Source organism: Narcine bancroftii, chromosome 13 (assembly GCF_036971445.1).
Source record: "Narcine bancroftii isolate sNarBan1 chromosome 13, sNarBan1.hap1, whole genome shotgun sequence".
Classification (NCBI taxonomy): domain Eukaryota; kingdom Metazoa; phylum Chordata; class Chondrichthyes; order Torpediniformes; family Narcinidae; genus Narcine; species Narcine bancroftii.
Genome location: NC_091481.1, coordinates 57940725 through 57956818, shown reverse-complemented (window position 1 = coordinate 57956818; position 16094 = coordinate 57940725). Strand labels below are relative to the sequence as shown.

At 48.6% G+C, this 16094-nt stretch overlaps 1 protein-coding gene across 1 annotated transcript; it reads left to right on the top strand.

The window, feature by feature from the left end:
• Positions 1–5663: 5663 nt before the first annotated feature.
• atp5mf (ATP synthase membrane subunit f) lies at positions 5664–13819 on the top strand. Its single transcript, XM_069907814.1, has 4 exons — positions 5664–5742; positions 7039–7146; positions 10409–10525; positions 13678–13819. Exons 1-4 carry the CDS (start codon positions 5727–5729, stop codon positions 13704–13706), a joined length of 270 nt encoding a protein of 89 aa, XP_069763915.1. The 5' UTR covers positions 5664–5726; the 3' UTR covers positions 13707–13819.
• The last annotated feature ends 2275 nt before the right edge of the window (positions 13820–16094 follow it).

The following is a 16094-nucleotide window of genomic DNA, read 5'->3' as shown; positions in this document are numbered from 1 at the left end:
TAAATGTTGTGAGTGTTCCTGCATCCACTACCCATCCAGGCAGGTGCTTTCCAGATTGCAACGGCCCTCTGGTGACAAAAGTCTTCCTCAAATTCCCTCTGATCCAGAAACCTACGCCTTTTGAGAAGGGTGGACCTCCTTAAACACCAGGAACAGCAGCAGGAGTTGGCCATCTGAGCCTGTTCTGCCGTTCAATAAGACCATGGGCTCAGCTCCACCCTCCCACCTGTTCCCCATAACCCTGAATTCCCCTCCTCTGCAATCTGCAATTCCTTGAAACGCCAACAAGCTAGAACCTGAAGGGCGTGAGAGTTGATTCAGGACGGGGTACAGATTGTAGAGCCCAGGATGAGCTGAAAGTTTTGAGGATGAAGAATGTTTGGCTGAGTCAAAATGGATTTAATTGGGTTGTTTAATGTCACATGTACTGAGATACAGTGAAAAAACTTAGTTTGGCATGCTATCCAGGCCAATCAACCTCTCAGTAGAACATCAGGTGGTGCAGGAATAAAAAGTGTTGCAATAGTGTCACACAAACATGGTATGGTTAGCGTAGCACTGAAACAGCGTCGGCGACCTGGGTTCGAATCCAGTGCTGTCTCTAAGGAGTTTGTATGTTCTCCCTGTGTCTGTGTGGGTTTCCTCTGGGTGCTCGGTTCTACCCCACTCTCCAAAAATGTATGGGGTTTGTAAGTTGATTGGTGTATTGGACAACACGGGCTCATGGGCCGAAAGTGCCTGTTACCGTGCTGTATGTTTTCTAAAATTTATTTAGACATACAGCATGGTAACAGGCCATTATAGCCCACGAGTCTGTGCTGCCCAATTATATCCAATTAACCTACACCCTCGGTACGTTTCAAACAGTGGGAGGAAACCGGAGCCCCACCAGACTCGGGGAGAATGTACAAACTCCTTATAGACAGTGCGGGATTTGAACCTGGATCACTGGCGCTGTAAAGGCGTTGCCCCAACTGCTTCACCAACTGTTTCGGCCATGTCTCAGTTAAATTTTAAAAATCAAATCAAAAGTGCATAGAAAGATAAGCACGGTTATACAATGCAAGCCGTCACCATATACTACAGAAGGTTTCTGAACAGCAGAAAAACTAACCTTCAATCTGAAGGTGTGAGTTCAAATTGAGAGTTCAAATTCATACGTCTACTGGCCAAAAGGAAGGAGGGATCGGGAGAAGAAAAGATCGTGACCAGGCTGGGGTGTGTTCTTCAATAGGATGCCTGCTTTCCAGAGGTAATAGGGGTTATAGAGTCAATGGAGAGGAGGTTGGTTTGTGGTCTGAGCCATGTGTTCACAACTCTGTGTGGTTTCTCGTGGTCTTGAAGAGAGCACCCGTACTAAGCCGTGATCCACACATTTGCGACCATGCACTCACCCAGACTCACTTCCACAACTCCCTGTTCTCCCTCTTCCCCATCTCTTCTTTCCTCCAGCTCTCCATCCTGTTTGCTGGTGTTCCCTCCCTCCTTTATCCACCTATTACCTTCTGTCTGAGGGATTCTGCCCCTCCCCACCACCATTTTGTTCGGGCACCTGTCTATATTTTGCTCATACCTTGATGAGGGGCTCAAGCCCAAAATGTTGGTTAGGTATCTTTATCTTTGCTACATAAGTACACGGTTTGACCTGCTGAGTTTCTCTGGCATTGAGTTTTGACATGCATCTGGACAAGATGGTTTCTGTGGTCCATCTATAAAAATTATTGACATCTATTATCACTTATAGCCTTGAATAGGATGGGTGGAGTGGAGGTGTCCGTCACTTTCTTTGCATCTCCAAGCTTCTCTTTACATCTACGACTGTGTAGCTCGGTACAACAATAACAACATCTACACATTTGCTGACGATACCACAGTTGTGGGTTGTATAAAGGAAGGGGATGAGTCAGCGTACAGGAGGGAGATTGAAAACTTGGCTGAATGAGGCACCAACAACAACCTCACACTCAATGTCATCAAAACTTAAGAAGCTGGTTGTTGACTTCACAATCGAGGCTCCACCCCAACCAGCATATACTGTTCTCACTGCTGCCATCAGGAAAGAGGTAGAGGAGTCATCAGGTTCAGGAACAGCTGCTCCCCTCCACTATCAGACCCCTCAACGGCAAACTCAAACAGGGACTCATTTAAAGAGTCTTACTTGGGCACTTTATTGATTTTCTGTTTGTTCTCTCTGTATTGCACAGTCAGTTTGTTTACATTTGTAATCTGTTTACAGTTCTATATTTGTTTACATGTTTATCACACTCCTGTTCGGCTCCGAATCATGGGTCCTCTACCGGCATCACCTATGGCTCCTAGAACGCTTCCACCAGTGTTGTCTCCGCTCCATCCTCAACATTCATTGGAGCGACTTCATCTCCAACATCAAAGTACTCGAGATGGCAGAGGCCGACAGCATCAAATCCACGCTGCTGAAGATCAAACTACGCTGGGTAGGTCACGTCTCCAGAATGGAGGACCATCGCCTCCCCAAGATCGTGTTATATGGCGAGCTCTCCACTGGCCACCGAGACAGAGGTGCACCAAAGAAGAGGTACAAGGACTGCCTAAAGAAATCTCTTGGTGCCTGCCACATTGACCACTGCCAGTGGGCTGATATCGCCTCAAACCGTGCATCTTGGCGCCTCACAGTTCGGCGGGCAGCAACCTGCTTTGAAGAAGACCGCAGAGCCCACCTCACTGACAAAAGACAAAGGAGGAAAAACCCAACACCCAACCCCAACCATCCAATTTTCCCTTGCAACCGCTGCAACCGTCTCTGCCTGTCCCGCATCGGACTTGTCAGCCACAAACGAGCCTGCAGCTGACGTGGACATTACCCCTCCATAAATCTTCATCCGCGAAGCCAAGCTAAAGAAAGAAGAAAGAACCAATTAGTGGTGATTCTGCTGTGCCTGCAGGAAAAAGGAATCTCAGGGTCGTATATGATGTCACGTATATACTCTTTGACAATAAATCTGAAATCTAAGTGAAGATACACCAACTTACATCCACAGCCAGACAGCGCCCCCCCCTGGTGTTCTGAGATCAAACTGCAGGAGACCCAACTCCTGAAATGTTAGATGTTGGACATCGTGTTAAATAAAGTCTGCAGATGTTCGGGGTCGATGGCAATACAAAAAGAAAAGTGCTGGAGAAATTCAGCAGGTCACGTAGCGTCTATAGGGAATGATCCGTAGATGCCAGCGATTCTGAGAATGCACTTGATTTTGACCTTTTTAAACAAAAATCCTTTTTTATTACAATTTTGTATTTGGAAAACAATACCCAGCCACAATCCCCTCCCCATAAATCCTCTTTCCACTTCTTCCTTTGAAGCTTATAGAATCTGTCAAAATCAATTCTCATCTTTCCTCTTATCACATCCAATGAACACCTTTTGGCTGGTGGTCTGGACTCCACCCCCACCCCCCCAAATCTCCAGTGTCTAATTAAGATGCCTGCTTTTTCATTATACCTTGAAGAAGGGCTCAGGGCTGAAATGTCAGCATTGTACCTTTACCTCCTTTGGATGCTGCGAGACCGGCTTGGTTCCTCCAGCATTTCTGTGTGTATTTACTACAATCGAATTGACGCCCAAGAGGGTGACAATAACAGGCCTCAATGACCACCGCCCTGTGGTGCTGACCACCATTATGAAATGCTTCGAGCATCTGGGGATGGAACACATCAAAATGCACCTCCCAGAGACACTGGACAAATTTTAATTCACCTATAGAAGGAACCGTCCCACAGACGATGCCATAACCTTGTCCCTTCATTCCATCCTGACCCACCTGGAGAATGTCTCCTGCACCAGGCTGCTGTTTATTGACTTCAGCTAGGCTTTTAATACATGGCTGGTGGAGAAGCTGTCCTTGCTGGGACGCAACACCCCTCTTTGTAACTGGACTTCCTACCAGGTCGGTAGCAGAACTTCGAGCACCGTCACGCTGAGCACTGGTGCACCTCAGGGCTGTGTGCTCAGCCCGCTCCTGTTCATGCTCCTGACCCACGACTGCATCACCAGATCCATTTCCAACAGTGTCATCAAATTTGCAGATGGCACGACAGTCGTTGACCTCAACAGCAACAATGATGAGTCGCATTCCTGAAGAGAGGAAAAACCTGTGATGTGGTGTGGGAAGTGAGGAAACTATCTTGATGAATCCACGTTCAATTAAGTATGTTGATGGAAAGGCAATGGAAAATATTTTGGCCTTTTCTCATAGTTTTCGAAAACTATTTGGCAGATCACTCAACTCAGAAAATCTTTATAAAACTGATTGAACCTATTAGTCCATGGTCTCACTGTGGCCCCCATTGAGAATGGCTGATTTACACAAATCCTATTTACCCATATTAAACTTGTATCCAAGTACAGTAAAACCTGTTTTCTGGAATTCAAGCCACTGGCAAAAAAATGGTGGCAAATAAATGGGATAAAAAATACAGAAGTGTAAAATTGGCACACTTCTCCGTTAGTTCTCCAATCCAAGCAACGTGCCCGAAATGTTGGTTGTACATCTTGGCTTCCTTTGGACGCTGTGGGACCAGTTGAGTTCTCCAGCACTTTTGTGTAATTTCTACAATCACAGCATCTACAGATTTTCGTGTTTCACTCCTTAAAGAGGGAAAGGAGGTGTAGAGGAGGGTGAGACAATAGAAGGGGGTAAGGAGATGGGCAAAATAAGCAAGGTGAAGGAGATGGGTAGGAGCAAGAGGGGGGAAGGAGATAAGAAAGAGCAAGAGGAGGGGTGGAGATGGGTAGGAGCAAGAGGAGGCAGGAAGGAAAAGGGTAGAAGGAGCAAGAGGAGAGGGAAAGGAGAAGGGTAGAAGGAGCAAGAGGGGGAGATGGGTAGAAGGAGCAAGAGAGGGAGATGGGTAGAAGGAGCAAGAGAGGGAGATGGGTAGAAGGAGCAAGAGAGGGAGATGGGTAGAAGGAGCAAGAGGGGAAGGAGATGGGTAGAAGGAGCAAGAGGGGAATGAGATGGGTAGAAGGAGCAAGGGGGAAGGAGATGGGTAGAAAGAGCAAGGGGGAAGGAGATGGGTAGAAGCAAGAGAGGAAGGAGATGGGTAGGAACAAGAGGAGAGGGGATTGGTAGAAGAAGCAAGAGGTGAATAGAAGGAGCAAGGGGGGAAGAAGATAGGTAGAAGGAGCAAGAGGGGAGGAGAAGGAGATGGGTAGAAGAAGCAAGGGAAGGAGATGGGTAGGAGCAAGAGGAGAGGGGATTGGTAGAAGCAAGAGGTGAATAGAAGAAGCAAGGGGGGAAGATGGGTAGAAGGAGCAAGAGAGGAAGGAGATGGATAGAAGGTGCAAGAGGAGAGGGGGAGGAGATGCAAGGGGGAAAGAAGGCAGAAAGTGTTGGGAGGCGGGGAGGGGGGGGGAGAAGAGGGATCTGAACCAAACGCAGAGGTAAATGGGATCAGCACAGGAGGCCAACTGGATCAGCATGGACAAGTTGGGCCGAAGGGCTGCTTCAGTGCTGTATTATCCGATGAAAGGAAGCCCCTGACAGGTGAGATCGGTCGCCTCACATTTTCCACACTGACCTTTCCGCTTCGATGGGACCATCCTCCGACTAAAAGAGGCCAGGGAGGGGGCGCTGATTGGCTCCGCTTTGTGGTCCCGCCCCGCACGTCACACGTACTCGATTGGGTGGGCGGTGCTGTCACTCACACTGGCGTCATCGCGTCGAGGGCACGCAGGGCAAAGGGAGAGGAAAATGGCGGACCGGCCGGGTGAGTGTGGGCTGGGGGTGGGGGTCGAGCTGCGATGTTGCGGGGTCGGCTACCATGTTGCCACCGGGTGGGATACAGTGTGTCTCTTGGGAGGGATACGGGGTATCCCGTGGAAGAGCCGGGAGCGAGGGTCCAGGAGCAAGGTCACCCTGAGTGGGGGAGGCCGGGGGTGAATGATGGGAAATTGGAACATCAGAGGGTTTCCTGCGGTGGGCGGGCATGGGGGCAGAGGGTGGGCGGGCATGGGGGCAGTGGGTGGGCGGGCATGGGGGCAGTGGGTGGGCGGGCATGGGGGCAGAGGGTGGGCGGGCATGGGGGCAGAGGGTGGGCGGGCATGGGGGCAGTGGGTGGGCGGGCACGGGGGCAGTGGGTGGGTGGGCGGGCACGGGGGCAGAGGGTGGGCGGGCACGGGGGCAGTGGGTGGGCGGGCACGGGGGCAGAGGGTGGGCGGGCACGGGGGCAGTGGGTGGGCGGGCACGGGGGCAGTGGGGTGGGCGGGCACGGGGGCAGAGGGTGGGCGGGCACGGGGGCAGAGGGTGGGCGGGCACGGGGGCAGTGGGTGGGTGGGCGGGCATGGGGGCAGTGGGAGGTCATGGGGGCAGTGGGAGGTCATGGGACAGTGGTTGGGCATGGGGCAGTGGGTGGGCGGGCATGGGGGCAGAGGGTGGGCGGGCGGGCATGGGGGCAGTGGATGGCTGGGCATGGGGCAGTGGGAGGTCATGGGGCAGTGGCAGGGCATGGGACAGTGGCTGGGCATGGGGGCAGTGGGAGGTCATGGGGGCAGTGGGAAGTCATGGGACAGTGGTTGGGCATGGGGCAGTGGGAGGTCATGGAGCAGTGGGAGGTCATGGGGCAGTGGAAGGTCATGGGACAGTGGGAGGGCATGGGGTCAGTGGGGTGTAGGTGGCAGAGTGGGTGGGCATGGGGCAGAGAGTGAGTGGACGTAGAGAGTAGGTGGGTGTGGGGGGCAGAAAGTGGGCACGCATGGGGAGAAAGATTGGGCAGGTGTAGAGAGTGGTTGGACATGGGAGGGTGGTCGGGCATAGAGAGCAGATGGGCATTGGGCAGAGAGTGAATGGGCATGGGGCAGAGTGGGCAGGCATGGGGCAGAGAGTGGGTGGGTGTGGAGTGCAGAGGGGTGGATAGGTGGACATTGGGAGGGTGGGCAGGCATGTGCTTGGAATGGGGGTCGCTTGAGGCTGCCAGTTGCCTGAATTCCAGATGACGGAGATTTTATTGTTTTTTTTCCTTGTGATCTTTGTGGCGGCTTTTGATCCTTTCTCTCTCTGCCAACAGTTCCAGTTGCAGAGAAGCGTTTGATGGATGTGAAGTTGGGGGAACTCTCACGCTGGGTGGCTGCCCGGGATTTTACACCCAATGGCATTCTGGGGGCGTTGCGGCGTGGTAAGTGTGTCATCCAGCTTGTCACATGACTTGTGTACGTCCTTGCAAAGTAATTCATCAGAGGAATTCTACCTTGGTTCTTCTAGCCCAGTGCTTTTCAAACTTTTTGTTTCCACTTTCCCTTGGTTCTCTATGATTAGTAAGGGATTACTTAAGGTGGGATATAGGTGGAAAGAAAAACCACTGTTTTAATCGTCCCGAATTGACTCGCTATGTGCACGGTTTCATAACACCGAAGGAAATAGACCAATGACAATTTTTCTCAATCAAAATATTTCAGTAACAATTGGGTCCAGAGCAGTGATTCTCAACCTTCACTTCCCACTCACATCCCACCTTAAGCAATCCCTTACTAATCACAGGGCACTGATGGCATAGGGATTCCTTAAGGTGGGATGTGAGTGGAAGGAAAAAGTTTGAAAACCATTGCCGATTTCTTTTACTGCAGATTCCATATTCTGCAGCCTCTCATGTGACTCTTGCCATTTTTATGTCCATTAAGTATTTTAACTGTGACACAATTTTATTGAGTGTACTTCAAGAGCTCTGTATCGAAGAAAAGATGTACTGACATTGGAGAGGGTTCTGAGACACATAACAAGAGCGATTCCTGGAATGAAGGGATTAGCCTATGAGAACGATTGACAGCTCTTGGACTGGACTCCTTGGAGTTCAGAAGAATGAGGGCAACCTCATGGAAGCCTTTTGAATCTTGAAAGGCCTGGACAGAATAGATGTGGCAAAATTGTTTCCCATGGTAGGGGAGTCTAGGATAAGAGGGTGCAACATCAGGATTGAAGGGGGCCCCATTTAAAATAGAGACGCGGAGGAATTTCTTTAGCCAGGGAGGGTGAACCTCTGGGATTTGCTGCCACGGGCAGCTGTGGAGGCTGCGTCATTGGTGTATCTGAATAGTGGGCAGTGATCTGAATAGTCAGGGTATCAAAGGTTATAGTTGGGGGGGGGAATGTGTCTGAGTAGGAGAATGGATCAGTTCATGATGGAATAGTGAAATGGACTCAATGGGCTGAATGGTGTACTTTGAACTTTGGCCCTCAACCTTATAGATCCTACAAAACAAAACTAAACCCCTTCCTACCTCATAACACTCTATTTTTCTTCCATCCTGTCTAAGAGTCTCTTAATTGCCCCTAATGTTTCAGCTTCCATCTGTGGCAAGGCATTTCAGGCACCCACAACTCTTTGTGTATATATCTAAAAAAAAGTGCCCCTGATGTCTCCCCTAAACTTCTCTCCCTTAACTTTGTAAAAATGTCCTCTGATGTTTGCTACTCCCACCCTGGATAAAAGGTGCTGGCTGTCCACTCAGAATCTTGTAGACTTCTTTTAAGTCTTCTCTCATCCTCTACGCTCCAAAGACCCAGCTCCGCTAACCTTGTCTCATCAACCTTATTTTCCAATCCAATCTCCTCTGCACCCTCTCCATAGCTTCCACATGCTTCTAAAAAATGAGGTGACCAGAACTGAACTCAATTCGCTTAAGTGTGGTCTCACCAGATATTAGTAGAGAGTTGCTGTCTTATCTCAAGGTCTTCAAGGACATTGATTGCGTTTGGGCCATCTTGGTTATGTGGGGCACATACAAGTTTGTGAGGATTTGTGGAGTTTGGTTTCAGGAACCCCAACCCCCCCCAACAGACTTCCATCAGCCCAGTATGTCTGATTATGCATGTATCCAGAAATGTCTTGCCATGGATATATTTCCAAATGTGGTGTGTGCTGAATGCAGTCGTGATGGCGATCCATTCCATGTGGGTTAAATAAAATGCTGGTCAGGGTGGAGAAGGGCTAATAGTGAGGCAAAGAAAACAAAGAGCAGGAATGGGGTGGCTAGTTTTCTGCTGATACCATTGGTTAGTGCAGTTGGCTATTTACACTTGCTCATGGTTCAGTAAGTGAATGGTTGCTCCAACTTTACTGAACATGCCACCGGCTGGTTAAGGCACTAATGCAATTGAAGGGTAACTATGCTTTTAGTGTGGATTATAACATTTTATTGTAACTCAATAATGGGAGTTTGAGTAAAAACACAACACTGGGAGAAACTCAGCGCATCAATCAGTGCACTTTATATCGCAAAGATAAAGATACACTATCAAAGTTTCAGACTTGAGCCCTTCATCAAGGTATGGGCAAAACTAGGCAGGTGCCCAAACCAAAATTGGGCGGCACGGTTAACGTAGCGGTTAGTGCAACGTTGTTACAGTGCCAGCGATCAAGACCAGACCGGGGTTCGAATCCATCACTGTCTGTAAGGAGTTTGTACGTTCTCCCGTGAAAGCTCTAGCTTTCTCCACCCTTCAAAAACGTACTGGGGGTTGTAAGTTAATTGGGTGGTACGGGCTTGTGGGCCGGAAGGGTCTGTTACCGTGCTATATGTTAAAATTTTTAAATATTGGTTATGTGTCTTTGTTACAGTTTGGGCATCTGTCTACATTTTATTCCTACCTTGATGAAGGGTTCAGGCTTGAAACAGATATGAATCTTGCTCTATAAAGGACACCATTTAACTTTCTGAGTTTCTCCACCATTTAACCCATGTTTTTATTTCAATCACTGTGTCTGCACACTTTTGTGTTTGAGGATTGATTTAGTGGTTTTAAAATATTGTTATTGGGAATTGGATGCATTTGCAGGGGTGGCCAACCTTTTAATTTTTAATTTAGACATGCAGTACAGTAACAGGCCATTTTGGCCCACAAGACTGTGCTGTCCAATTAGCCTGTACATACCCCTGGTATGTACTCGTCGGCCGAAATGGCCTGTTATTGTGCTGTATGCTAAATTAAAAATTAAAAGTTTGGCCACCCCTGTATTAATGGAAAAAAAGTGAAGCTTTTAAACAAGTAGATTAAAGGGGGTAGGACGGTGTGCCCCGCACTGTGTAGGTGCAACGCTGCAATGGCTCTGGTACCGTGTTGTGAGAGATCATGTCGGGAAGGTGCAATGTTGGAAACATGAGAGGTTTCAGATGCTGGAATATGGAGCACTCACTCACCTGCTGGAGGAACTCGGCAGATGGAACAGCAACAGTGGTGGGGGGGGAAGACCAGTTGGAAACCTTCGTCAATGACTTGAAGAGCTCTGATCTGAAAAGTTGACCGTTCTTTTTCTTCCACTGATGCTGCTCGACCTGATTAAGTGCAGCGGAGCATTTGAAACAACTGCATTTATTCTTGGTGTTGTGTGGTTACCAATTTAACCCATGTCGGTGGTGTTTCCTTCCCTCGCCATTGTCTAGGCCACGATCGCTACTACAACAAGTATATCAACGTGAGGCGAGGCAACATTGGTGGGGTTGCCATGGTACTGGCTGGCTACGTTCTCATCAGTTACATCTGGGAGTATGATCACCTGAGTAAGTGGAATCTTTGAGTCGAGGGCCAGGGTTTGGTTGAATAATGGACAGTCACATCTGAGGTCCAAATTAATAATCCGGTGACAGCCCTAATTTATCTGCAGCGACTGAGAAATTTAAATACGGATAGATAAATATGAAATAAAAAGCTAATGTTGGTATTGGTAGCCTCTAGATTGCTTCAGAAGAAACCATGTGAGACACAAAAGTTTGCACATGTGGTTGTTGTGAAATGCTGGAGGAACTCAGGCGGTCTCTTGCATCCACAGGAGATATCTATTACTAATGTTTCGGGCATCAGCCTTCCCTCAAGGTAGAAGCAAAGAGCCGGCAGGCGACTTGGTTATGTTTTTTAATTGGGAAAATCGAGGGGGAAAAAAATTAACATAATGACTTCCCGTGCGGTCATTCAGACTGGATGTCTTTGAGTTACATGGCAGGCTTCCTCCAGAAACTTGCAGGGGGACCTGCGGGATAAAGCGCGGGGCAGGAATCGGCTCCAGATTCCCTCACCTTCCTTTTTAGACTGCTTGTGTGTGGCGGCAAAGCTCCTCGATTGTGCCGTTGCATGCTGCAGTCTAAAAACCACAAATAAAGACTGGGGAGAGAGGGGGAAGAATGGGAGGGGTCCAGACCAACAGGAGTCCTGGTGGGCACTCTGTGCACTACTGAGAAAATGTAGCATCCTTGCCATCTTCAAAGGTTGCTTTTATTGACACGTAATAATAGATTAAAAATATAATATAGATGATATACAGTAAAACCTCATTAGAACGTGTACAGTAAAACCTCATTAGAACGTGGTAGTTAGGGCCCAAGATTTCATACTGTGTTAAAGCCGAGTTGTGGAATAGATGCAGATAGGTCATGATTCAGGAAGCAGGAAAACAGAACACTGTGACTCAAACTCTATAATAAGACCTTTAAACCCCACATATTAAAAACACATCTTGTAAATGAGTCCTAAGAGTCCATTTTTGAGTTTGTGGCTGTTAGCCTGGCAACGTAAAATCAATGTTTGGGGCCCACAGACACCTGCGCTATAAGCGATTCTGCGGATTAACGAATCGCGTTCTAATGAAGTTTCACTGTACTTCAACCTATGCGTGGTGTAAGGCATAGAAAGAACTGCCATCAGCATTGCCCTGCACCCTTAATAATAAGAGAAAGGGAAACAAACGAGAGCCCCTTCAGAGACACTGAGTGCCTGTGGATTCCCCTCCAGCGCTCCCGCAGCCTCTGCAGCTGCACAGACTCCTGTTCAAACAGTCGGCAAGGAATTGTTCAGCACCCATGTTCCTTCAGCTCTTTCCCTCGGCACCCTCTGGAATCCCGGTCCCGTTCCCTGCTTCCTATGGCCAGACTCCAGCCTGTGTGGGTCCTTGGACTGCAAGTCACCAACAGCGTATGTGGGGTCCTTCAACCACTGAGCTGCCATGGTCACTGTTCCTGTCGGGTCATCTCCCAAGCTTCTCAACAGCAGGTTTTCAGGTGCTCTGCGCCAGTCCACTGTTCCCAAAGGGTCTTCACTCCCTCATGTTACGCTTTCCCACAAAGGTGTTGCCACCTTGGCTACAGGCTCTTGTAACATTTTTAAAAAGCACATTGTCGGCTCTATTAACAGTGCGTTTCGCGCCTGTACAGAGCCATCGGCATTAGGACCAGGCAGAAGCAGCACTGTATCTCCACTCCCTGCTCTCCTGTATCCGGCAGCGCCACCTTTTCTCCCTACACGATACCTTAATCCAAGATCCTATCTGCTGTCGTGTGAATTTGGGAGATGACCCATTGTCATCTGATTTTACAACTACAACCTGATGAAACAGTGTCCTTGGTGCAAAACACGCAGTCACAAAACCAGACAGAACATACACACAGACAAACAATACACATGCAGGACACGTATTCATATATACAAATAAAATACACAAATATTGTTCCGTAAATGTTAGAGTCTTGAATGGTCAGTGTGAGCGGTTCCTTTGGTCGTTCAGCATTCTCACTGTTCCTGGTGGTGCTGGCTCTGATCCTCCTCTATCTCTTTTCCAACGGAAGCAGCTGAAAGATGCTGTGGGAGGGGTCCTCAATGACTTTGCGCATCCCCTGCAGACAACAATCCTGGTAGATCACATTGATGGAGCTGGTGGGGGGGAGGAGGAGGAGGGAAACTCAGTGATTCTGCCGCTCTTATGGTCCTGTGGATTGACCTCTGATCCATTTTTCTTCAGCCACTGTGCCACACTGTGATGCAGCCGGCCAGGATGCTCTCGACAGAGCTTCTGTGGGAGGTTGACGTGATGGAGTCTAGTAGCCTTCCCACTTCAGTCTTCTCGGGTAGACTGGTGCGCCTTCCTGACAAGTGAAGAGATGTGTGTCCATGATAGTTCACTAGTTAAATGGACTCGAAGAGACTTGGTCCTCTCCTCTCTTTCCCCTGCAGTGATGTGTAGAGGATACATGTGTAGTGGTCCTGAAGTCCACGATCATCTCCTTTGTCTTATCCAAGTTGAGACTCGGCATGTTACTCTCGTACCATCATGAGATTTTCCACCTCTTCTGTGTAGTTTTTTTCCAATATTATTCATCTTTCTCTCCCTGGCATCCTGTAATTATACTTAATTTGTGTCTTTGTGTTTTATGCACCTGGGCAAACATGACTTCCATTCCATTTGCACATTCTACTCTTGAACAGTGTGTGACGATAAACTATTCACTCCTTCAATTCCGAAGCAGCAAGTGATCTGTCCTTCAGATTCAAAGAGAAAATGTGTTCGATCCTGTGTCAGGTTGGGATCTAGAATCAGGACAAGAAGCTCAAGGCTCGATAAGGTTGGGTTGGACTGTGGACTGGTTGGGATTTAACCTGCAAGCAGGGCAGCACGTTTAGCAGGGCAACACTTACAGCGCCAGCAGACCGGGTTCAAATCCCACGCCGACTGTAAGGAGTCTGTACGTTCTTCCAGTGTCTGCGTGGGTTTCTTCCGGGTGGAAGGCTCTGGTTTCCTCCCACCCTTCAAAACGTACTGGTGTTGTAGGGTGTAATTGGGCGGCTCATGCTTGTGGGCCCTGTTACTTGTGCTGTATGTCTAAATGTAACCTAAAATTCATGTGCCATTGCTTTTTTGATTGACGCTGGTTTGATTTTCCTGCAGAGCATGACCGTTGGAGGAAGGTCCACTGAATCAATGGTGGATTCCGGATCATTCCACTCACTGTATTTATGGAGATGTAAACAAACAAGACTCTCCAGGTGGAATCATGGAAAATAAACCATGGACTGGTTTGAAGGCAAAATTTTTGTTGTTTTTTTTGTGTGGGATAGTGTACGGCAATTTTAATCCAGTATGGGGAAGTTTAGAACTGCTGTTGAATCTGGTCAGTGAGGCAATTGGCAGCGGAGATGATGAAATGTTGAGTTTTTTTTAACCAGCCTTGGCGGCCTTTAGATATAAAAAGGAGGCTTTTGGACCATCTGGGCGTTTCTCCTTTACTTCAAGTTTGCAGCAGCTAGGTCCTGCATCTCGGGTCCACGCAGGTCATCCCCCCCCCCCCCCCCCAAACCCACTTGTCCTCAGTTTCCATCTCTAGCCCTCAGTCAGCCTTCCCCACCCACTTCCTCGTCAACACCAATCTGTGTGACCTGTTCTCTGTCTCTAGATGCAGCACCTCATCTTCTTCCTGGCAACCAGATGCCATTGGCTTCTCCGTTTTCTGTTATGGACCTCCCTTGTCTCTCTCTCTCTTCCCACCCCCCCCCCCCCCCCCCCCTTTCCAGGCTGTCTCCTTTCCTCCTACTCCCTCTCTCTCTACCCATCCCTTGTCCTCCAGCTCTGCATTCACAACTAACCCCCTCCCCTGATCAATTCTCACCTTACCTCCTGCCCTCCTATATATATGTCCACCTATGTCCTCTTGCTTGTGCTCCCCCACACCCCCCCCACCCCCATCCTTTCTTCCTCCCATCACCTTTACATTCAGGCACCTTCCTGCCTTTATCTCCTACCTTGAGCGAAGGCCTCAGGCCCAAACGTTTTTTTAAAAATTGCCTCCTATGGACACTATGCGACCTGCCGAATCTTAAGATTGTAAGACATTGGAGCAGAAATAGGCTATTCAGCCCATTGAGTCTGCCCCACCATTTTCCCACTGCCTTCTCTCCGTAACCTGGCTGATCAAGAACATATCAATCCCTGTCTTAAATACACCTACTGATCTGGTCTCCACAACCGCCTGTGGCAACAAACTTACCACACTCTGAAATTCCTCCTCATCTCTGTTCTAAGTGGATGCCCTTTCATTCTGAAGTTGTGGCCCTCTTGTCCAAGACTCCTCCCGCCGTGGGAATACAACCGTCCATTCCTTTTGCAGCTCTTTTGTGTATTAACAAGCTCTGTCCTCTCTTCCTGCATCATCGCACATGCCGGTTTTCTAAAACGGAAGGGTCATTGACCTGAAATGGTAACCTCTCGAAATTCCCTTCCTCTTCTGAACCAGTTCTTTCCAGCTCTCAATTCCCCAATCTTTGATCTTCAAATGCACCTGGTGATATATCCTCCAGAGTTCTCTCTGATGCATAGAATTCGAGAGCAGTGGACCTCACCCCCCCCCCCCCCCCCCACTGCGGTGAGGTTCCCAGGGACCCTTGCATACAGCCAATGAACAGGCCAGCACACTTAACGAACAAGCAAGAGAAATGAACAATGAGCATGTACCCTCGCGGGAGCAGGGGAGGCCGGATTGGAGAAAGCAGCTTTTGGATGCCCACCTCTGACGTGTGGGAGTCACTTAAAGACCAGCTCGTCAAGAATTAAAGGCCAGGAGCTTCCTGAGAGGAAGGGATGACAAGGTTGGATGATGAGAGATATTTACATTTAGTCAATGGGAATGCAGGAAAGGCTCACGAAGATGAAATCAGACAGTGATGGTGGTGGTGGGGGGGGGGGAATTCAGGAGAATCCCAAGGCATTTTGTATATACCATATACCACTTACAGCACAGAACAGGCCAGTTCGGCCCTACTAGTCCATGCCGTAACAAATTCCCACCCTCCTAGTCCCACTGACCAGCACCCGGTCCATATCCCTCCAGTCCACTCCATGTAACTATTCAGTCTAACCTTAAATGTAACCAATGATCCTGCCTCAACCACGTCTGCCGGAAGCTCATTCCACATCCCTACCACCCTTTGCGTAAAGAAATTTCCCCTCATGTTCCCCTTATAATTCTTTCCCCCTTCAATCTTAAACCACGCCCTCTAGTTTGAATCTCCCCCTCTCTTAATTGAAAAAGCCTATCCACATTTACTCTGTCCCTTTTAAAATCTTAAACACCTCTAATCAAGTCCCCCCTCAATCTTCTACGCTCCAGAGAAAAAAGCCCTAGTCTGCACAACCTTTCCCTGTAACTCAAACCTTGAATTCCTGTCAACATTCTCGTGAACCTTCTCTGTACTCTCTCTATTTTGTTTATATCTTTCCTATAATTTTGGTGACCAAAACTGTACACAGTACTCCAAATTTGGCCTCACCAATGTCTTGTACAATTTCATCATAGCCTCCCTACTCCTGAA